The following is a 23,912-nucleotide window of genomic DNA, read 5'->3' on the forward strand; positions in this document are numbered from 1 at the left end:
GTGGGTAAATTTGAAGTGTAATGGCAACAATGGTGCAAGTCATCCTTGTTTTCAAATCCTTCGTGGCCTCACCTCTCCCTATCTCTGTAACCTCCTCCAGCCCTGCAACCCCCCAAGATATCTGCGCTCCTCTAATTCTGGCCTCTTGAGCATCCCTGATTTTAATCGCTTAATCATTGGCGGCCGTGCCTTCTGTTGCCTAGGCCCCAAGCTCTGGAATTCCCTCCCTAAACCTCTCCGCCTCTCTCTCCTCCTTTAAGACGCTCCTTAAAACTGACCTCTTTGACCAGGCTTTTGTTCATCTGCCCTAATATCTCCTTATGTGGCTCGGTGTCAAATTTTGTTTGATAATCGCTCCTGTGAAGCGCCTTGGGAACGTTTTACTACATTAAAGGCGCTATATAAATACAAGTTGTTGTTGTTGTCATGTCCATAGGAACATACTGCCCCTCTCTACACAGGTACTGCCTTTTCTTTTAAAAGAACAAGTCAACCTGAATAAAAATTGGGCCAAATTTATGAATTTCAAACTAACGTGAGTTGATTTTGTTCAGCGTTCAGTTTGCAACCGATCCCCATTAGCTCCTCCTGAAACAAAATTCAATTTCTAACTCATTTGCATCAAGCGGTGGGCGCTGAAAGTCTTGGCTTGCATGAGCATTTCCCGACTTCGTCTCACTGTTTAGTGAGCAACTCGGAAATATTCCATGGTAATATTGCCGGTATTAATTCATTTCACATATCAATCTTCAATTCATTTTTAAACAACATGGCCTGGAGTGTCCACTCAAGGGCACTGTTTTTTTCGGCGCAATTCCCCGGATGTCGGCGTAACCGGCGCAAACGATCGCGGAATTTTAAGCACAAATTGCGTTCGCCGCAACTCGAGTTTCCGCGATCTTTCGTGCTGGTTTTAAAAACATCGCGCTAGAAGCAGGCCCCGCCCACAAAGCAGGCCACGCCCCCAGGGCGAATTAATCACCATTGGGGAGTTTCCACTAATTGCGCTCGTTTACGGGCCTTCGAGGAGGCTCCAAAAATTAAACTGGAACTTTTGGGCACCAGGACACCACAAGGTGCGGTGTGAAAGGTTCAGAATGATATTTTATTTAATTTACTAAGGAACTCACTACTGTACCCCGATCTAACTCGAAAATAGTTCTGTATTTTTCTTTTAATTCATTTTCAGTCATTTAAGATCGGGTTACTCACAGGTGCTGAATCGACACTGTGATTTAAAAATCTTTTTTTTTGTGATAAACCCATTTTCAGCTGTATTAATAAAACTGCACCAAGTTAAACATATCAAGGAATATTTTTGACAGCAAAATTAAAAAAAAACCAAAATAGCGTTCTAAAACGCTGGCCAGTTGCGTTGCTGCAGGGCAGATCTTGTGTCCGGCGATATGCAAATGAGTTTGAGTGGAAACTCGGGGCGGGGGGGGAAACACTTTTTTGGTGCAATTTGCGGCAGAATCGCTGATTGCGCCCACAGCGGGAACTCTACCGTGCTCTACCATTCTTAGTGCATCAACGTTTATAAGATAAAGCGTTCATCTAATCCATTGCAAACAGATCAGCATTTCCTCCTTCACTTAAAACAGAAAAAAGATTCAAAGTCTACTTTGTAACTCTCAAACTGATAGTCATACTGTCTGTTGTGTTGACTGAATAACTGAGTTATGCTTTAGGGCTACCTAACATCTGTCACAAAGGTATTATGTGTCATTTTATGGAACTACTAACCAGATTTTTTCTCGATTCTTATTTAAACGCTATTGATGCATTTAACAGGCTACCAGTCTCAGAAGATTGTTTTTATTAACAGCCCGTGCAATAAAATATTTGGACTTCTGGTTGTCTGTGTAGCTGAGTACTTACATCTGCTTTCAGTCCATTCATAGAGTAGCCACAGGGATTGAACATTGTGGCATCTATAACCGAGCCGGGTATCAGGTCACGTATCCCACTCATCTGAGAAAACAGGTCATTTTAGGAAAGTGTAAGGCACATTAAGCTCCAGTTATGTGTCTACAATCATCTGCGCTCAGCCTGTATGACATGTTTGTTTTAAGGCTGGAGTTTTGGAATTCTGAGCATTCTCAAAATGGTTACAGATCCAAACGACAAATGATTTTCGTTTTTAATTTATTCCACTCCTGCTTTCGATTCTGCAAAATAAACCAGACTTCATCCTACTTGAAGCATGACTAAGAAATTGCACATTTTCCGTGCGTACTGTGCTTGAATGCTTTATAATTATACCTTTAAATTGCACTTTATGGTGTTTCTTTTACAACTGTATTCTCCAAAGAAGGCATAGCAATTATATTACAATGTTCCATTGTCTTGGATTCACCATATCTTAAGCACAGAGAGTTCTGTTTTGCCCGTTGGCAAGAATCGTTGCGTTCACAGCAAGTGAACTGAGATGAATATTCCATCTTAATTCAACACTTGCTGAGCTCTACAATGGGATCTCTATCACTGCTCACCAAGTGTTAGAACCCAATGTTTTCTGCTGTCAGGAGAACCGGAATTTTGTATCTGTCCCAGTTTTATTGTTGCGATCAGCCGTCAAGAACAGATAAATTCTCAAACTTTTATATTGGAATTTGAAGGAACAGTGAAAATAATCTTTTATTCAGTTGCACTGAACTTTCCAAGCTCAATTTCACACTAGGTATTGCATGTGGTACATGATTCTGTTCAGCTCCATCTTCTCTATAATAGTATGTTCCTTCATATATCTATAAAAATATATAAAAGCCCCAGGTTTTATATGTGGAACACTAAATAAGATTGAAACAATAAATTACCTTTTGAGGAATGTAAAATTATATATATAATTACCATACTCCATCAAAAGTTCACAGTTTGAGATTTTTTTCATGTAACATGATACCAAATTAATATCAGATTTCCAGTGTCCGCACTATTTTGCTTTTGCCAAGTTAATATCGCGTGTTCCATTTATACATAGAAACATAGAAGATAGGAGCAGGAGTAGGCCATTCGGCCCCTCGAGCCTGCTCCGCCATTCAATGAGATCATGGCTGATCATCCAAATTCCGTACCCTGTCCCTGCCTTCTCTCCATATCCCTTGATCCCTTCTTAAGTAGTATAGTGGGAAGAATGAGCCAATCAGAGGTAAGTGGAAGAAATAAGAAAGACCGACTTGCATTTCTATAGCGCCTTTCGCAACCACCGGACGTCCCAAAGCACTTTACAGCCAACTTTTGAAGTGTAGTCACTGTTGTAATGTGGGAAATGCGGCAACCAATTTGTGCACAGCAAGCTCCCACATAACAGCAATGCAATAACGACCAGATAATCTATTTTTTGTAATTTTGATCGAACATGGGGTAAATATTGGCCAGAACATCAGGGAGAACTCATCTGCTCTTCTTCAAATAGTGCCATGGGACCTTTTACCCTGAGAGGGCAGACGGGGCCTCGGTTTTAATGTCTCATCCGAAAGACGGCACCTCCGACAGTGCAGCACTCCCTGAGATTTTTGTGCTCAAGTCTCTGGAGTGGGATTGGAACCCACAACCTTCTGACCCAGAGGCAAGGGTGCGGCCCACTGAGCCATGGCTGACACCCTAAACATAGTAATTTAAAGTGTGACAGAAGGGTGTGAGAAAAAGCATTATAGAAAGTTACACTTACAAAAAGTAGTTGCTTTTCTGTGAGCCTTTTAACTTAATTTAAACTTAAGTTGAACTTAATTAAAACAGCTTCTAGGTCTGGCGATAGGGAAAGGCGAGGCCATGGAGGGATTTGAAAACAAGGATGAGAATTTTGAAATCGAGGCGCTGCTTAACCGGGAACCAATGTAGGTCAGTGAGCACAGGGGTGATGGGTGAACGGGACTTGGTGCGAGTTAGGACACGGGCAGTTGAGTTTTGGATGACCTCAAGTTTACGTCGGGTAGAATGTGAGAGGCCAGCCAGGAGTGCGTTGGAATAGTCAAGTCTAGAGGTAATAAAGGCAAGTCTAACAACACTTGGGTGGGACTTTCTGGGTCTGGCACTTAGCATTAAATGTTTTATGATTAATTCCTGAAGACTAAATACTGTTACAATTTGATGAATGAGTACCACAGCTGCATAAATTAATAGACAGATTCCACTCTTCATGTCTCGGTCAGTGCCTTTCTGGAACACATGAATGATTTAATAATATATATTTTACTTTCAAATACCAATATTCACTCAGCAATGTTGCCTCTCTTTGGAAGTTGGAACAGGATTTGTAATCAGTATCTTCTGTAAAGGTCAAGTCATGAAAACTTCCAGAAATTACCTCAGAAAACACTGTTTGTCCAAAATAAAAGTCCTAAAGTATTTTATCATCTGGTTTTGTGCAAGAAAATAAAAATCACCATCAGGTTAATTTACTAAAAAAATGTTTGATTGGCCGACAGCGCTCCTGGGATTTTGCACAATGAATCTTCCACGTCAGTTGGATAAACAAGCCTTGTGGAAACAGGGATTTGTTTTCAAATTGTAAATGTAAACATTGGGACAGTGTCTAAATTTACTTGTCTTTCTCGGCTGGCCACATTTTCTGAAGTAATAAATTAAGCTAATAGCTTTTATTTCGAAGTTTAGTTGAAAACATACTCAAAAATCATTATTCAGTTTGTATTCAGGTAATTTTTTAAATCAAAAACGCACAAACTGAAATACTGTTATATACAAAGACCTAATTTGATCTTGGAACATGTGGACAGGAGGAGGCCATTCAGCCCCTCGATGTTGATCCACCTCTCAATGAGGTCGCGGCTGATCCACACCTCAACTCCACTTACCTGCCCTTTGCTCCACATCCCTCGATACCCTTATCCAACAAAAATCTCTCGATCTCAGCCTTGAAAGCTCCAATTGTCCCCCAGCATCCACAGGCTTTTGAGGGAGAGAATTCCGGATTTCTACTACCCTTTGTAAATTGTTTTATTGTTTGTAATTCAAAGAGAAATAAGAGCTGGCACAGATGTGCAATCAGTACAGTCTGCTATGTTTGAAATGAAAAAGAAAGAAAGACTTGCATTTATATAGCACCTTTCACGGCCTCAGGACATTCCAACGCACTTTACAGCCAATGAAGTGTAGTCATTGTTGTAATGTAGGAAACGCAGCCGCCAATTTACGCACAGCAAGCTCTCACAAACAGCAATGTGATAATGACCAAATAATCTGTTTTAGTGATGTTGATTGAGGGATAAATATTGGCCCCAGGAAGAACTCCCCTGCTCTTCTTCGAAATAGTGTCATGGAATCTTTTACCTCTACCCCAAGAGAGCAGACAGGGCCTCGGTTTAACGTCTCATCTGAAAGACGGAACCTTTGACAATGCAGCACTCTTTCAGTACTTGCCAGCCTAGATTTTTGTGCTCGAGTCTCTGGAGTGGGACATGAACCATACAACCTTTTGACTCAGAGGCAAGGGTGCTACCCACTGAACCACTGCTGACACTGGTCAGCAATTGTAGAATTGTAACAACCGGTCTCACAAGCAGCAAATACTCAGTTTTATTCTGCCACCCTGTGTGAAATTAGAGTCTGAATGAATGCACCAGTGAGTGGAGCGGATGTGTGCCGAGTGTAAGGCCGACTGTTCCAATAATCAGCTTTAAATCTCCTTCCCTGTTAGAGGCAAAGAGCCAGAATGCCTTCACTTTAAACACACACTTCTGATTAAAATGGAAGTGCCAGGGAGGTGAGAAACTAACTGTGACTGACCTACACTTGAAAGGAAAATATCCACTACACCAGGCCACACTTGCTTTTATCTTGTTTGTTTTTGTTGCACTAAATCATTTGCTTGAGTAATAAATGAATAATTAAAATCAAAGTGATAATTGGAATCAAAGTGAGCTGATAATTGGAGTTTAGAATTCTGTACGCTAATTCTGGCCAGTAGTAATATCAGCTCCGAATTCATCATTTCACAAACATGGATTGTTATTTACCACAAGGCAATATGCAGTACAGACCTATATTTAATTAATGGAAAAGCAATAAGTATTTAACATACATTTATAATATTTTCATTGCATTCCTCTCAGCTTGAAGGAAAACAATGCCATGACATATCTACATGGAGAGAAATAATGGCCTAAAAATAATAAGCTGACATTTTCAACCATTGTTCAATATACAAATAACTATTTTGTCATAATGTCAATATAGTCTACATTACAGTGCATTAAACCTTGTAGGATTCTGACTGATGTTTACTACATCCTTTCATCGTTTATGGCCAATTCTGAATTGAGCCGAACAAGTGCTTTTCAACATCCCTGATTTTAATCGCTCCACCATTGGTGGCCGTGCCTTCTGTTGCCTGGGCCCTAAGCTCTGGAATTCCCTCCCTAAACCTCTCCGCCTCTCTATCTCTCCCTTTCCTCCTTTAAGACGCTTCTTAAAACCTACCTCTTTGACCAAGCTTTTGGTCATTTGCCCTAATATCTCATGTGACTTGGTGTCAAATTTTGTTTCATAACGCTCCTCTGAAGCGCCTTGGGACGTTTTACTACATAAGTACAATGTTGTTGAAGTAGCAATGTGCTGACATAAAACCAAATGAGTTACTTTGTTTACATCCCCCCGCCCCCCATATTACGGTTATCTGGTTACCTCTCTAGTTCCTCCTCTCACCATTGCACCATTTCTGACCCGAAGGGTGGGAAGACAACCTGCTCTCACCCTCCGTTGATGTTGCTGGGTAACCAGCGACAAAGAGCTGACGAATCTGAGCTGAGGTGACTCAACTTTATAGCTTGCTTTCCCTTCCTGTGGGGAAGTGTTTCTCCTCCATCCACTCTTCCTGTTCCACCAATGGTCCAGGTCACGTGCATTGCTCAATATATGAAGATTGAGTAGATTGGGCCGATACTCTCTGGAGTTTAGAAGAATGAGAGGTGATCTCATTGAAACATACAAGATTCTGCGGGGGATTGACCGGGTAGATGCTGAGAGGTTGTTTCCCCTGGCTGGGGAGTCTAGAACTAGGGGTCACAGTCTCAGGAAAAGGGGGCGGCCATTTAAGACTGAGATGAGGAGGAATTTCTTCACTCAGAGGTTTGTGAATCTTTGGAATTCTCTGCCCCAGAGGGCTGTGGATGCTGAATCGTTGAGTATATTCAAGGCTGAGATCGATAGATTTTTGGACTCTAGGGGAATCGAGGGATATGGGGATCGGGCGGGAAAGTGGAGTTGAGGTCGAAGATCAGCCATGATCTTATTGAATGGCAGAGCAGGCTTGAGGGGCTGAATGGCCTACTCCTGCTCCGAATTCTTATCTTCTTACGTTTCTTATGGGTCACGGAAGCAAAGCTGCTCACTACGACTCTAGGGAAAGTGTTTTCACATATGGAAATGTGCTTCCAACAGGTCATGAAAAAATAACTCTCTAAAGCATGCAAGTTCATCTGGGACATGTAGCCGGATCACTGGGGCACAAACCAATGTGAACAAAAAATAAACCAGAACTTTTCACTCATTCTGAACCAGCTTCCAAATTTCCACAGGGCTTCTGGAGCTGTGTATACTGCAGAGATATTTTTAAATTGTTCACAGTCAGAAAATAAGACTGATTAGCCACAACATTTTCTGTTACAAATAGTCTTGTGCAGTTGCAGGTTCTTCAACAACAACAACTAAAAAAACACCCCGTGCATCTTTAAAATTCTACACAGAATTCGTACCTGAGTGACATCATCAGCAATAACACCATCTTTCAGGAAGAACTGGTTCATCACTTCTGGGTCCAGTTGCCTCATCAAAATTTCCAGAGTCTGATCAGGTTGGAGGATTCCGCAGCCCTCATTGATATCCAGCGTGTACAGGTACCTGGCAGATCAGCAAACACAATACTTACGATTTTACAGACAGAGACAATGAAATATTCAGCGCTCAGACTGTATTGCTGGTAGTGTCATATATTTTGAAAGCTGCCATTCTCTTTTATATATTACTGTACGTGCCAAACTTGGTCCAGCAATAGCATCCTGTGCCTCTGAGTCAGGGTGTTCCAGGTTTACACAGGATATACGGCACAGAAGCAGGCCATTCGGCCCAACCAGTCCATGCCGGCGTTTATGCTCCACTCGAGCCTCCTCCCGTCGTTCCTCCTCATATGCTTATCTAGCTTCCCCTAAAAATTAATCTATACTATTCACCTCAACCATTCCCTGTGGTAGCGAGTTCCACATTCTCACCACTCTCTGGGTAAAGAAGTTTCTTCTGAATTCCCTATTTGATTTCTTGGTGACTATTCTTATATTGAGGGCCTCTACTTATGCTCGTCCCAGGTTCAAGCCCTGCTCCAGGATTTAAGAATATAATCTGAGCTAACATCTTAGTGCCGTGCTGAGTGAGTGCTGCATTGTCAGAGGCGCCGTCTTTCAGACGAGATGTTAAGTGGGCGTCTGTTCAGGTGGACATATAAGATCCCAGGGCACTTTTTTAAAGCAAAGTAGGGAGGTCTCCCAGTGTCCTGATCATCATTCACCCCTCCACCGACATCACCGAAACAGAGTAGGTGGACATAGAAACATAGAAGATAGGAGCAGGAGTAGGCCATTCGGCCCCTCGAGCCTGCTACGCCTTTCAATGAGATCATGGCTGATCATCCAAATTCAGTACCCTGTCCCTGCTTTCTCCCCATATCCCTTGATCCCCTTAGCCTTAAGAAATATATCCAACTCCTTCTTGAATATATTTAATGAATTGGCCTCAACTGATAGAAACATAGAAGATAGGAGCAGGAGTAGGACATTCATCTCATTGCTGTTTGTGGGACCTTGTGATCAAATTGGCAGCCATGTTTGCCTACAAGAAACACAGTGGCCTAGAAATTGACTATAGCCCCGTTTGGGGCGCCAGCCTCGCCAAGTCGCTAAAAGTAGCACCCCGGAAGCAGTCACGGCCGCCCGCCGGAAATTCAGTTGGAGCGCCCCAGAGGGAAGCGCGGCGCTACTGGAGGCGCCCCGCATCCCTCTTGGGGCGCTGCAACCGAATATCGCTGCGCAACGTGCCACAGCGCCACACGCTGTGGCACGTCGTGCTGCGGTACTGCAGGCCTTCCTCCTCTTCTTAAAGGGGAGGGGCCTTGTGCAGTGTGATCTGGGGCCCAGCTGGGCCCCCGAGGATCGCGAGTGCCGGCAAAAGAGCCCGGCACCGAGGAGAAGTGCCGGGCTCTTGGAACGCAGTCGGCACTCCGCGGGGGGGAGGGGGGGCTCAGGAGGCCAGGGACGGCAGCGCAGAGAGGTGCTGGCAGGCGGCCAGCAACAAAAATGGACACCCCGCACCTCTCCTTTAATCAGCGCCTCTACCGCCGCAGGTAGGCCCCCCTGAACCGGTCGCACATAGCGTCCGGTGTTAAAGCAGGGGGCGCATCTAAATATCGCGATCGGGGCGTCAGCGGGGCGCTGCGCACACCGATGATGTCATCGGTAGCGGCGCAGCACTAACGGCTAGCACCGCCATTAGCGTCCCGCTGAATTTAGCGGGAGGCGTGGCCAGTGGCTTCCGACCCACTTAGCGCCCCCTTAAGGCGCTAACGGGTGGCGCAGCCCACTGAATTTCTAGGCCAGTGACTGCTCTTCAGAAGCACTTCATTGGCTGTGAAGTGCATTGGGACATTCTGAACACGTGAAAGGCACCCTATAAATGCAAGTCTTTCTTCTTTCTTTTGTTATGTCAAAGAGTGTTTCTTGCTTTTGTGATGGGGCAACTAGTTGAATCTAATGGCCAGGTCCTGTGTTTTGCAGGTGTTCATGGGATGGGCCATTTTATAAATAAACCAACAGGGATGAGACTGAGTTGCCCCAGTGTCACCAAGGAAAAATATAAAATCATTGACTGGAATTTGAATCTGGAGGCAGGTTGGAAGCTGAGGGGGAGCTGGAAAGCGGTTGGGAAACCCGGGAGAACGGGTTTCCCGCAGTCCCTGCTGAATTAAACGGCAGGGCCTGATTAGCATTTCAAAGCACTGATTCCCGTCCACAGCCAGCCAGATGGAGAGGTTGGCTGGCTGTCAGGCAGATAGGCCTGCAGCACCAGGCCTTAGAGAGGAGGAAGGGAGGGAAGTGGGGGCGGGTTGGAATCCGGAGGAGGCTCTGGTCTGGAGGGGGAAGTCCGGAGGGTGATCGAGGCCGGAGTTGGTAGGCTGGAAGGCCGGAGGGTCGGGGGTGGGGTCGGGCGGTCGGGGGCCAGACGGGGAATCGGGGGCCGAGGATCGAAGGCTGGAGGGGGAATCGGAGGCCTTGGGAGCGATGTCGGGGGGAGATCGGAAGAGTCAGGGGGCAGATTGGAGGCCTCGGGGTGGGGGGGGGAGGAAATCGGAAAGGTCGGGGGGTGTCCGATCACGGTGGGCGGATGAGGCAGGAACGCTGGGTCCAGAAGGTAAGTGGAAAGGCACTTTCCTCTTGGACCCAACAGTCCTCGCCTCCTTTTAGCTCGCGAGTTCCCCGAGGCCTGTGAAACCCGACCAGCCAGAGTTAAATTTTAAATGATGGATCACCATGAGGCACGCAGCCTCATTATAATATTTAAAGTGCCAGCCCGCCTCCTGGGAGCGGGTTGGCCGCCTGCCTCTGCCCCGCCTCCGTTAAAACCCGAAGTGGGCGGGTTGAGGTTGGGATTCAGCTTTTGTAACTCTTTAACCTCCCACCCACCCGTTTTTGGGGATTAAAATTCCCCCCCCCCCCCCATTGTAACAGGAGCCTCAGGGGGCGCCACTAATATAATAGAATAAACAAGAAAAATCCAATTGAAATAACATACTTAACAAAGCAACAGAAAAATAACCCTAGAAATTATTAAACAAATTCTTAAACAATTAAATTATAATATTAGTGATTCAGAGACAATGCCAGGTAGAGAGGCAGATCAAACCCGCATTCCACCCATTCTGGACCCATAAATTGGTTCATGGGATGGGAGTTCCATTAATTGGTCCTCGTCAGTCGGTTCCAAATCAGGAATTGCTTGTTTGAGGTTCATTGTTGTGTAAAGTTAGACTAAAATGTGGTTTCTTTGTGGTTGTGTGTTAAAATTGGTTAAATATAGAGCAAGAGGTCACGAACTGTCCTAAAATGCTGTCTCGTTGTATTTCTGTTTGGTAATATCTTTAAAATTCATCTGTTTTCCCTCTTCAAAAAAATTAGCAGATATAAATGGGTCTATCTCCAGATTCATTGTTTCTTGTGAACTTCGAAGGATGTTTAGACTAAAGAAATTCCCCCGAGAGGTCCAGCTCAAAACAACATTCTGTTGCCAAGAGGGGCGAGAGGTCTGGCCTGTTATCATCCACTGTGCAGTACCAAGGACATTGCTTCACTCCAAGAAATTATTGCCACTGCTGGAGAAGGGCTGGTGAGAACTCTGGTGAACTGTGTGTATAAAATCATCATTTCTTGTGCACTTGTGGAAGAGACGTTAAACCGAGGTCCCGTCTGCTCTCTCAGGTGGACGTAAAAGATCCCATGGCACTATTTCGAAGAAGAGCAGGGGAGTTCTCCGCGGGGTCCTAGTCAATATTTATCCCTCAATCAACATCAATTAGAAAAACAGATTATCTGGTCATTATCACATTGCTGTTTGTGGGAGCTTGCTGTGCGCAAATTGGCTGCCGCGTTTCCTACATTGCAGCAGTGACTACACTCCAAAAAGTACTTCATTGGCTGTAAAGTGCTTTGGGACGTCCGGTGGTCGTGAAAGGGGCTATAGAAATGCAACTGAGATGAGGAGGAATTTCTTCACCCAGAGAGTGGTGAACCTGTGGCATTCTCTACCACACAAGGCAGTGGAGGCCAATTCATTAAATATATTCAAGAAGGAGTTAGTACAGTATATTTCTTAAGGCTAAAGGGATCAAGGGGTATGGGGAGAAAGCAGGGACAGGGTACTGAATTTGGATGATCAGCCATGATCTCATTGAATGGCGGAACAGGCTCGAGGGGCCGAATGGCCTACTCCTGCTCCTATCTTCTATGTTTCTAAGTCTTTCTTTTCTTTCTAGTATCAGTCTAATTCGATGAATTTTATAACCCTTGGTCTGATTCAAAATCATTTTTTAGTTGTTTTGGCCTGCTGAATCAATCATCCGGGTGTAATATTTCCACTTATCCAATTAGATTAAAGGTGTAGGCGTTCTATCTCAACCCCTGTAGGCAATTTACTGCATTTGCGATTATTGTTAAATCTCTCAGTTCACACACACTCTGTAGTTCCACAAAATGAATGGGCGCAGATTTCAACTTGTAGGGACCTGGTCCACTTACCAAAAATTGTCACTCGGCTGGGAAGTGAGAAAAAGGTGCTAAAGAACCGAGAGCCATATTAACATTTTACTGTAGAAAGTGTCACCGCACGCCTGAAAGTTGAGGAAGTGTTTAAAAGTTAAGACACGGAGAGCCTCTCGGATGGTTCAGTACTGACCAGACGCTCTAAGGTTCGACCTCTGGTTTATGCTAAGTCAGCTGATCTCAGCTGGGACAACAGTTCGCGTGCTACAACTGACCCCGCCGAAGGTCGATGGGTCACCCTGAGCTAAGGAAGGGAAAAATAAGCTGGGGTTCCAACTCAGCAAATACTGTAGTTACTATTTACCCACTTAATAACAGTTATTGGCCCAGATATTGCGATCGCAGGCCTCCCGCAGGCAGAGGGCTGCAATCTGGAAAAATCTGCGCCCTTATCTAAGGGCTCCCGGGAGGCGCACAGTTCCAGTGCTGGGCCTCTCCAAACTGCCGGTGCGCGGGGCCCACGTATCCCAGAGGCGCAGGCGGTTCGCAGCGTCCCTGGGATCACGTGGGCCATGGGGAGCCAATCACAGAAGGGAATCTCCCTTCATACACTTGACAGGAAGACCTGTCAAATATATGAATGGAGATCACCCCCAAAAACATAGTAAAACTTTAAATACATTTTTAAAAAATCACATTTTTAAAATGACTTGAAAGTACAATAAATTAACTATTTTAAACAAAGCTTTAAATTTAAAAATAATAATAATTAAAGTTTTTTACGGGGTTAAAAATAAACGTACCCTTTTTTTAAAGTATTTTTAAATGATAAATCAGTGGAAATTTTTAAAAAACTTTTTTCATCTCTTATCCTGGTAAAAGCAGGCATTATGCCCCTGATTTTACCAGACGTAAGAATTGTAAGTGTTTTCTGCGGGCGGAGGGTCTCCACAAAGCAGAACTCTCCGCCCGCAGAGGCCCTTCTCCAGGGCGGCCGGAGGATCTGTCAAGAGCCTTCTTGACAGATCGGAAATGTCGGTTTTCAGCACATGTGCAGTGCATACCTGAAACCGGCATTTCCGATGTCCATACGGGTGGGTACACAGCGCGTACCCACCCGTAGGGATCGGAATATCCGGGCCATTGTATTCCAAAAAGTAATTCATCGCATGAAGTGGTTTGAGATGTTCAAACATAGTAAAACACAATGGAGGTGAAATACCAATTCGGATGTCCCAAAGCACTTTAACAGCCAATTAATATGTTTGAAGTGTAGTCGCTGTTGTAATTGGCTGCCGATTTGCAAACAGCAAGCTCCCACAAGCAGCAATGAAATAAATGGCCAGGCCATCTGTTTTAGGTAGTGGTTGAGGGATAAATGTTGGCCAAGGCAGCAGGAAAATAGTGCCATGGGATAGACAGGGCCTTGGTTTAACATCTCATCCGAAAGACAGCATCTGCCAACAGTGCAGCACTCCCTCAGCACTGCACTGGAGTGTCAGTCTAGATTTGTTGTGTTCAGGTCTCTGGAGTGGGACTTGAACCCACAACCTTTTGACTCAGAGGTGAGAGTGACACCAGCTGAGCCACGGCTGCCACCTGTACAATCAAATGCCTTACCAACACTCAGGGCTAAAAATTGAGTAGCGGGGCGCTATCTTCGCCGTGGCACTACTTTTAGCGCCCTGGAACAATTAGCACCCCCACACCGGAACTTCAGTGGTTGCACCCCAAGAGGGAAGCGGGGCGTTACTGGAAGCGCCCCGCATCCCTCTTGGGGTGCTGCGAGTCAATATCGCGGAGCTACGTGCCGCGGTATTGTAGGCCTTCCTCCCCTTTTTAAAGGGGAGGGGCCTTGCGCAGCGTGACCTGTGGCCCAGCTGGGCCCCCGGGGATCAGGAGTGCAGGCAAAAGAGCCCGGCACTCAAGAGAAGTGCTGGGCTCTTGGAGCGCAGCCGGCACTCCGCGGGGAGGCGGTTCAGGAGGCCGGGGACGGGAGCGCTGGCAGGCGGCAAAAATGGCCGCCCCCGCACCTCGCCTTTAAATTGCGCCTCCCCGGCCACAGGTAGGCCCCCTAACCCCGTCGGACGTAGTGGCCGGCGATAAATCAGGGGGGCGCACCCGAAGATCACGGCCGGGGCACGAGCGGGGCGCTGCGCACAATAATGACGACATCACCGGCAGCGCAGCACCACGGAGCGCTACCGGTTAGCACCTCCGCTAACCTCCCGCTGAATTTCGCGGGAGGCGTGGGCGCCGCCGCGCCCAAGCGCTAGTTGCTTTGCGTCCTCTTAGGGCACTAACGGGAGGCGCAAAGCAACCCAATTTTTCCCCCTCAATGTCTAAACTTGTGCTTGGATGGCCAGTGACACCCATGGAGCTGTACTGGAGCGTTACTTTCCGGAGAATATTCAGCAGATGGAAAACAATAAAAGTACTCCAAATATGATTCTTGATTGTGACGATTGCGGAGCAGTCACATTGGCATGGTACTGTAATGATGTCTCTGCTTCACATTCTGCTAAGTAGATTATTCAAAAGAAAAAGAAAGACTTGCATTTCTCTCACACCTTTCATGACCACCAGACGTCCCAAAGCACTTTACAGCCAATGAAGTGTAGTCGCTGTTGTAATGTAGGAAACGTGGCAGCCAATTTGCGCACAGCAAGCTCCCACAAACAGCAATGTGATAATGACTGGATAATCTATTTTTGTGATGTTGATTGATGGATAAATATTGGTCAGGGCACTGGGGATAATTCCCCTGCTCTTCTTCGAAATAGTGGCCATGGGATCTTTTACGTCCGCCTGAGAGAGCAGATGGGGCCTCGGTTTAACGTCACATCCGAAAGACGGCACCTCTGACAGTGCAGCACTCCCTCAGCACTGCACTGGGAGTGCCAGCCTAGATTTTTGTGCTCAAGTCCGTGGAGTGGGACTTGAACCCACAACTTTTAGGACTCAAGAAGGCAAAGAGTGCTACCCACTGAGCCACTGGCTGACATCATCATTACTACTCTGTGACTTCTTTATTCCTGTATTATAAAAGGCACAACTTTAATACTGTGTATTTGAGAAGTGGTTCTATCCAATTGTGTACTTAACTGATATGTGGCAACTCCAACAGCTAGAAATGTTCCCAAATGCCCGGCTAGCTACTCGAACCTGTCCGTTATGCAAATTATGTTACAGGTAGGACTGAAGTTCACAACAGCACAGATTAGAATCTGGAAATCTTTAAGTAGGTAACTGCCATTTACATAAAACCATTTACAATTGGTCTGATCTTACCATCAATTAATGCCATCAGTAGTTCAGTCGTGTGCTCTCCATTCAGAGATACTGATGGAGTGTTCCATAATCACGAACTCTAAAGCCTTTACGGTGATATTCATTAATGAGCTGACGGTCTGAGCTTGATTCCATTCAAGTTGTAACTGCTAATAATTAACGCATCTCGTTAAAGCGGGCTGGACTTAGCCGTGCTTATTTGATGGTCGAAGCCCATCATTCATGCAGCTGTACGAGACAATTGCTGTCAGAGGAGCCTGCAAATCAGTCTGAGTGCTGCTCAAGTGCAAGAATAAAGGAAACGGAATGGTGATGGACGACGATCTGAGGAAACGGTTGCGCTGCAGTAGATCTCCTGCTGCCCGTGGGGAGTCCGCCACCTGGAATGGGGCTTCTTGATGTTCACGGTGATCTGACTGGTACCCCGACCATGCCTGCTGTTTCCCCATCGCCGTGACACGGCGACTATACTGAAGCAGTACAACCGCGCGAGGTAAAAAAAAATTATCGCACACCTCACACCATTGCTGAAAGACCCGTTCCGGAACTGCTCCCTGATGCACTATCAATTGCTACAAAAGACTGGAGATTGAGAAAGTAATAAACAGGCTTTTATTACCAAAGAACAGAGCATGCCTCTTGTGGTTGCCTGGTATCCAAAAGGGCCGGAGGCTGCCGAGCAGCGACCTTTATACCCAGCCATGAGGGTGGAGCCAGGGGCGGAGTCAGCTGAGGCATGCACAGACAAGTACAACAATATGCAAGAGTGAACAACAGTACTAACAGTGAACAACAGTACTAACAACAGTGGTGAACAACAATACTAACAACAGTGGTTTACCACATTCAACCCTTGTTTAGAATTGAGTCCGGTGGGGTGAAGTGCACTAAAAATTCATGTACTGAAGTCTATCAGGAGGCCTTGTAAGCCGTCCTGAGCGTCGCAGCAGCGGCGGTGATGGTGCAGCATCCAACGTTGAACCCGGTGTCTCGTTCAGAGGAGGTGTAGCAGGTGGCGGACCCTGGGGCTGCTGCATGCCGTCTACAGGGGTCAGAGCATGGGTAATGGGAGCTAGCGATGGTGGTCTCTCAGAGGCACCCGAAGGTGCGAGGTCTCGTGCGGGGACTGTGTCCTGGGGGTAGGCAGGAGTAGCGGTGGGTGGCGAAGAGGGTGTTTCAGGAGCACCCGCAGGTGCGAGGTCTCGAATGGAGACTGTGTCCTCCCGCCCGTCCGGGTACACCACGTAAGCATACTGCGGGTTGGCGTGGAGGAGGCTCACCCTCTCGACCAGGGGGTCCGCCTTATGGGTCCTCACGTGCTTCCGCAGTAGGACGGGACCTGGAGAAGTCAGCCATGTTGGTAGCGAAATCCCCGACGTGGACTTCCTGGGGAAGGAGAACATTCTCTCGTGAGGAGTGGCATTGGTGGGTGTACAGAGCAGCGACCGAATGGAATGGAGCGCCGCAGGGAGGACCTCCTGCCAGCGGGAGGTCGGAAGGCCCTTAGATTTTAAGTTTAAAAGGACTGCCTTCCAGACTGTCGCATTCTCCCTTTCCACCTGGCCGTTACCCCGGGGGTTGTAGCTGGTGGTCCTGCTCGTAGCAATGCCTCTCGCGAGCAGGTACTGCCGAAGTTCGTCGCTCATAAAAGATGAGCCCCTGTCGCTATGGATATAGCTAGGGAAACCGAACAATGCGAAGAGGTCATTCAGACATTTAATGACCGTGGTACTGGTCATGTCCGAGCAAGGGATGGCAAACGGGAAACGGGAGTACTCATCAATTATATTGAGGAAGTACACATTGCGGTCAGAGGAGGGGAGGGGCCCTTTAAAATCGATGCTCAGCCGCTCGAAGGGGCGCGTGGCTTTGATCAGGCTCGCTCTGTCTGGCCTATAAAAATGCGGCTTGCACTCGGCACAGATCTGGCAGTTCCTGGTCATGGTCCTGACCTCCTCGATGGAGTAGGGCAGGTTACGGGATTTGATAAAATGGAAGAACCTGGTGACCCCCGGGTGGCAGAGGTCATTGTGGAGGGTCCGTAATCTATCAACCTGCGCGTTGGCGCACGTACCACGTGATAGGGCATCTGGGGGCTCATTGAGTTTCCCGGGCCGGTACAAGATATCGTAATTGTAGGTGGAGAGTTCGATTCTCCACCTTAATATCTTGTCATTCTTGATTTTGCCCCGCTGCTTATTATGAAACATAAAAGCTACTGAACGCTGGTCAGTGAGCGGGGTAAATCGTTTTCCGGCCAGGTAATGCTGCCAATGTCGCACGGCTTCCACAATGGTTGGGCCTCCTTTTCGACAGAGGAGTGTCGAATCTCGGGGCCCTGGAGGGTCCTTGAGAAAAAGGCCACGGGTCTCCCCGCCTGGTTAAGGGTTGCAGCTAGGGCAAAGTCTGATGCGTCGCTCTCCACTTGAAAAGGGAGGGACTCATCCACAGCGTGCATTGTGGCCTTCGCAATATCGCTTTTTATGAGAGTGAAGGCTGCACAGGCCTCTGCTGTCAGGGGGAAGGAGGCGGACTTGATGAGGGGTCGGGCTTTATCCGCATAGTTGGGCACCCACTGAGCATAGTAAGAGAAAAACCCCAGGCACCTCTTCAGTGCTTTCTGGCAGTGGGGGAGGGGGAGCTCCATAAGAGGGCGCATTCTATCGGGGTCTGGGCCGATGACTCCGTTCTCCACTACGCAGCCAAGAATAGCAAGGCGCTTAGTACGAAACATACATTTGTCTTTGTTGTATGTGAGATTCAGCCGCTGGGCCGTCCGGAGGAATTTCCCAAGATTAACGTCATGGTCCTGCTGGTCGTGGCCGCAGATGGTGACGTTGTCTAGATATGGGAAAGTGGCCTGGAGCGCGTTCTGGTCAACCATCCGGTCCATCTCCCGTTGGAAGACAGAAACTCCGTTGGTGACGCCGAAGGGAACTCTGAGAAAGTGATAGAGCCGACCGTCAGCTTCAAAAGCTGTGTACTGGCGGTCCTCAGCCCTGATGGGGAGCTGGTGATATGCCGACTTCAGATCAATCGTCGAGAACACCTGGTATTGTGCTATCTGATTGACCATGTCAGATATGCGGGGGAGTGGGTATGCATCCAACTGGGTGTAGCGATTGATCGTCTGGCTGTAGTCAATAACCAGGCGCTGTTTTCCGCCAGTCTTCACCACCACCACTTGTGCTCGCCATGGGCTATTGCTGCTCTCGATAATCCCTTCCTTCAGGAGTCTCGCTACCTCGGATTTAATGAAACCCCTATCCCCGGCACTGTAACGCCTACTTTTGGTAGCGATGGGCTTACAGTCGCGGGTGAGGTTAGCGAACAAGGAGGGGGGGGAGACTTTAAGGGTGGAGAGGCTGCAAATGGCGCGAGGCGGGCGATTTAAAAACTGCTGGCTGCAGACCGTGAGAGGGGGGAGGGGTCCACCGTATGCTAAAGTGACACTCTTAAGGTGGCACTGAAAATCCAACCCCAGTAGGACGGCAGCGCAGAGATCGGGCAGGACCAGAAGTTTAAAATTTTTGTATTCAGTACCCCGCACTGAAAGAGTCACCATACAGTAGCCACCGACTTCCGCTGACTGGGCTTTGGAAGCCATAGAGATGCGATGACGCGTCGGCAGGACCGGGAGAGAGTAACTGCGCACCGTGTCGGGGTGTATAAAACTCTCCGTGCTCCCGCTGTCAAAAAGGCAGGTAGTGGCGCGGCCGTTTACCGTAATGTCCATCATGGACCTGGACAGTTGATGCGGGAGAGATTGATCCAGCGTCACGGAAGCCAGCGTATGTTCAAGCGCGTCGATGCGGTCGTCCGATGAGGCGGTGGTGGAGTCCGGGTCCCCCGTAACCGAAGTCGGAGGCGTCCAAGCTGGCGGACAAAATGGCGGCGCCCACGGTCCCGATCCCCACGCGGCTGGGGGAGCCCAAGATGGCGGGCAAGATGGCTGCGCCCACGGTTCGCACGCGGCGCTGCTGGCGTTAGCGGTCTTCCCTTTGCAGGTGCTAACGTAGTGACCTTTCTTCCCGCAGCCGGAGCAGGTAGCATTCTTCGCGGGGCAGCGTGCTCTAGGGTGTTTAGCTTGGCCACAAAAATAGCATTTTTGTGCCTTGGACATCGCTGCAACAGTCGGAGGTGGCGGTCCCATGGCCCAAGATTGCAGCGTCCACGGCGCGGGGCGATTAGGGGAGAAAGCGTCCATATTTCTGTGGGCCGCGTCGAGTGAGAACGCGAGGGACACTGCCTTTGTCAGGTCTATTTCACCCTTCTCCAGCAGCCTCTGCCGGGAGTAGTCGGACCTTAGACCCGCAATGAAAGCGTCTCGTATCAGTCCCTCCGCATGTGCCGCGGCCGATACTTCCTTGCAGTCGCAGCCGCGTCCGAGTACCCGCAGTGCCCGTAGGAAGGCCTCCACCGATTCCCCGGGCTGCTGTCTGCGAGATCTTAAAAGGTGCCTGGTGTAAAGTCTGTGAGTTGTTTAGTTAATTAATACACAGACTACCAGAGTAACTTAAAACAGGACTTTACTATTCGAAGGTCAGGGCGAATCTGCCCAATAAATCCTGACACAGCACTTATATACCGGTGTGGTCACCGTCGGTATTACAGTATACAGAAGCCAACAAAGTAGTGCAACACCTAAAGTAGTTCTCTTAAAGGTGGACGGTTACATACAATAGTTCTCTTAAAGGTAGACGGGTACATACACTACAATCCTCCCTTTTTAGCTTACAACATACTGATTCCCCATTAAACATACATTATAACATATATACAACTTTATGCAAGACAGTTCACAGATTCAGTCTCTCTGGAGGTTTCCGGACTCTGTCCAGATAACGCCTCGGTGGTGTCGTAACTCCCGGCGGGGTAGTAGGTGCTTCTGGCAAGGTCGATTCGGCTTGAAGGACAGTGTCAGGTTCATCTGATTCCAGTATTACCAGATCGGAGGTAGGTGTTCTGGGTATCTCTGTCTCAACATTAACCGTGTAAGGTGGTGGAGTAGGTTGGCCATTTGTGGCTGACCCTATGATCTGGTCAACATGGCGCCTTATTATACTGTCCCCAATGTCCACCGTATACATCAACGGCCCTAGCCTTTTTCCAATAGTTCCAGGCTGCCATTTCTCGGTACGGTAGTCCCGGGCCAAAACTTGTTGACCTATCTGAAAAGATCTAGTTGGCCTTTCATTCATGCCCTGGAATTGCCGGTTCTCTACGTCCCTTCTGACGTTTGGCTTAAGCAAATCCAGCCGGCATCTTAGTCGTCTATTAAAAAACATCATGGCGGGAGTTTGATTTGTGACCGCATGTGTTGCATTCCTGTACGCCAACAAGAAGCTATCCACCTTATGTTGTAAGTTAATGGCTTCATTACCCATGGCCTTTATGGCCTTCTTGAAGGTCTGGACAAACCTTTCAGCCAATCCATTGGAGGCGGGATGGTATGGGGCTGACGTGTAGTGCTTAACCCCATTGCTCTTTAAGAATTTCTTGAATTCTTCGGACACAAATTGCGGTCCATTATCAGAACAGATCTGTTCCGGCAGCCCATTCCTAGCAAACATGGTCCTTAACACTGTGATGGTTTTTTCCGTGGTGGTGGTGGACATCTTTATTACCTCCGGCCACTTGGAGTGTGCATCCACCGCTATTAGAAACATTGAGATTGAGTCCATAAATGGACCAGCAAAGTCGATGTGTACCCTTTGCCAAGGAGATGAGGGCCACTCCCATGGATGCAGAGGAGCCTGTGGTGGCGCGTTTTGGACCTTCTGGCATCCTAGACAGCTCTTAGTGATTTCTTCGATGTCCCCATCAATGCCTGGCCACCACACAAACGCTCTTGCTAGGTTCTTCATTTTCACTCCACCCAGATGTCCCTCGTGCAGCTCCTTTAACACCTTCTGTTGAAGTTTGGGTGGAATCACCACTCTAGATCCACACATCAGGGTTCCTCGACACACTGACAGCTGTTCTTTTCTCTGCGAAAATGCTGGCAGCGTTGGTTCGCCCTGTGCTGGCCATCCCTCCACTGTTAAATCATAGACTCGTGAGAGAGTCGGGTCATTTCTTGTTTCGTTTTCGATCATCGAATTTGTTACTGGTAGACATTCCACTATGGATGAGTGGAACATCTCTACCGGGTCCACTGTAGTCGCTTCTTCTACTATCGGCAATGGCAAGCGCGATAACCCATCAGCATTTCCATGCTGTTTGGACCTTTTGTATTCGATGTCATATTGGTGTGCCCCAAGTAACACGGACCACCTCTGTAACCTTTGCGCTGTCATGGTGGAAACGGCCTTGTTAGGGTTGAATATGGACACCAACGGCTGGTGGTCTGTCAGTAATGTGAACTTCTTACCCTGCAGGTAATGATTGAATTTCTTTACGCCCCACACAAGGCTGAGGGCCTCCCTATCTATTTGAGCATAATTTCGCTCCGCGGAGGTCAATGATCGGGACGCGAAAGCCACTGGCCTTTCCGAGCCATTTGGTAACTTGTGTGAAAGTACTGCTCCAATTCCATAGGGGGAAGCATCACAAGCTAGACGAAGAGGTAACGTTGGGTTGAAATGAGCCAACACTTCTTCAGAGGTAATCAACGCCTTGCTTCTGCGAAAGGCCTTTTTACATTCCTCACTCCACTTCCATGGTACTTCTTTCTGCAACAGAGCATTCAGCGGATGCAGCACCGTGGATAGATTCGGCAGAAACTTGTGATAATAATTAATCAACCCCAAGAATGATCTTAACTGTGATATGTTTTCCGGAGCGGGGGCCTTCACGACAGCTTCTATCTTGTCAGGTGACTTGTGCAGCCCCTCTCGGTCAATGACATGACCGCAGTACGAGATCCGTTTTTGGAAGACTCACATTTCTTGCGATTAACTCGAAGGCCATATTCCTTCAACCTAGTGAGCACCAGTTTCAAATTTGTGAGGTGTTCTTCCTCGTCTTCTCCCGTAATCAGGATATCGTCTAAGTAACACTGCGTGCTTGGAATTCCTTGTAATACCTGCTCCATGGCCCTCTGCCAAATTGCTGGAGCCGAAGCTACCCCAAAAACCAGTCTATTATAACGATACAAGCCTCTGTGTGTGTTGATGGTGAGGTACTGACGCGACTCTTCCTCGACTTCCATTTGTAAGTATGCCTGTGCCAGGTCTATCTTGGTGAAGTGTTTCCCTCCAGCCAACGAAGCAAAGATATCTTCAATCCGCGGAAGCGGGTATTGTACCGTGTGAAGCACCGGATTCACTGTGATCTTGAAGTCTCCGCAGGTGCGGACCTTCCCCGGTCCCCCTGGCTTGTTATTTGGTGAAGACTTCATGACGGGAACAATGGGCGTGGCCCACTCACTCCAGTCCACTTTTGACAGTACCCCTGATCGTTCAAGTTCTTCCAGTTCTGCCTCCACAGCAGGTCGTATCGCGTAAGGTACCGACCTGGCTTTGAAAAATTTTGGGCTTGCATGTTCTGCAATCTTAACCTTTGCTTTAATTCCTCACAGTGTTCCCAGTCCTTGCTGGAATACCTCTTTAGCTTCGTCCAATATTCTGGACAACCGTTCAGGTTTGACATCTTCCTTTCTGGAATCTACCGTCATGGTGTTTAGTGAATGCCAGTCTATCTTTATTTTCCTGATCCACTCCCGTCCCAGAAGTAGTGGACCTCCCTCAGGCAACACATACAGGTCCATCCTTTGGTGATCTTTGTCCTTGTATCTCACCTTGACTTCTATCTTTTCGATGGGGTATACTTTGTGCCCCGTGTATGTCTGCAATACTAGTTCCGTATCCCGTAGGGGAATATGCTTGAATAACTTTTTATAATCATGCTTATTCATGACCGTCAACACCGATCCGGTGTCCACTTCCATTTTCACTTGGACTTTTGCAATCTGTAGTGTGATCCAGATAGCTTGTCGGTCAGCTTCATTACTCACATTGTGAATTCTCAGACTATCCAGTTCCTTGCAGTTGGAGTGTGAGTCCGAATTCTGTTCTTCCGGACTCTTCCTAGTCACCTCATGTACCTTCCTGTACCTCTTTTGTGGTGACTCATTATTGTTGGTCTTCTTTCCTGACCGGCATACCTTAGCTATGTGACCGAGCTTGCCACATTTCCTACATTCATGGTTTTTAAACCAGCATTGGTTCTGGTCGTGTGTTGTCTTCCCACAACGATAGCATTTCGTTGTACCCGAAGTAATTTGCTGCACACTGAGTGCCGCTGCCTTTAGCTGCATTTCCGCCGTTCCTTTCGCTGCGGCTTCGTTCGATGCAGCAATAAGGACAGCCTTATCAAGTGTAAGATCGTTCTCTTCGAGCAGTCGTTTTTGTGTTTCTT

At 47.5% G+C, this 23,912-nt stretch overlaps 1 protein-coding gene across 1 annotated transcript in view; it reads right to left on the reverse strand.

The window, feature by feature from the left end:
* Positions 1-23,912, reverse strand: part of LOC147103424 (S-adenosylmethionine decarboxylase proenzyme-like) — a 119,411-nt gene that overhangs the window by 27,956 nt on the left and 67,543 nt on the right. The window contains exons 6-7 of the mRNA XM_085962999.1: positions 7,716-7,860; positions 1,882-1,974 (exon numbers count right to left, since the gene is read on the reverse strand). Of these exons, the coding sequence (XP_085819125.1) occupies positions 1,882-1,974; positions 7,716-7,860 (238 nt within the window). The remainder of the gene's footprint in view (positions 1-1,881; positions 1,975-7,715; positions 7,861-23,912) is intronic.

Source organism: Somniosus microcephalus, chromosome 20, assembly GCF_052327205.1.
Source record: "Somniosus microcephalus isolate GS21.2 chromosome 20, FLI_Smic_1.0, whole genome shotgun sequence".
Classification (NCBI taxonomy): domain Eukaryota; kingdom Metazoa; phylum Chordata; class Chondrichthyes; order Squaliformes; family Somniosidae; genus Somniosus; species Somniosus microcephalus.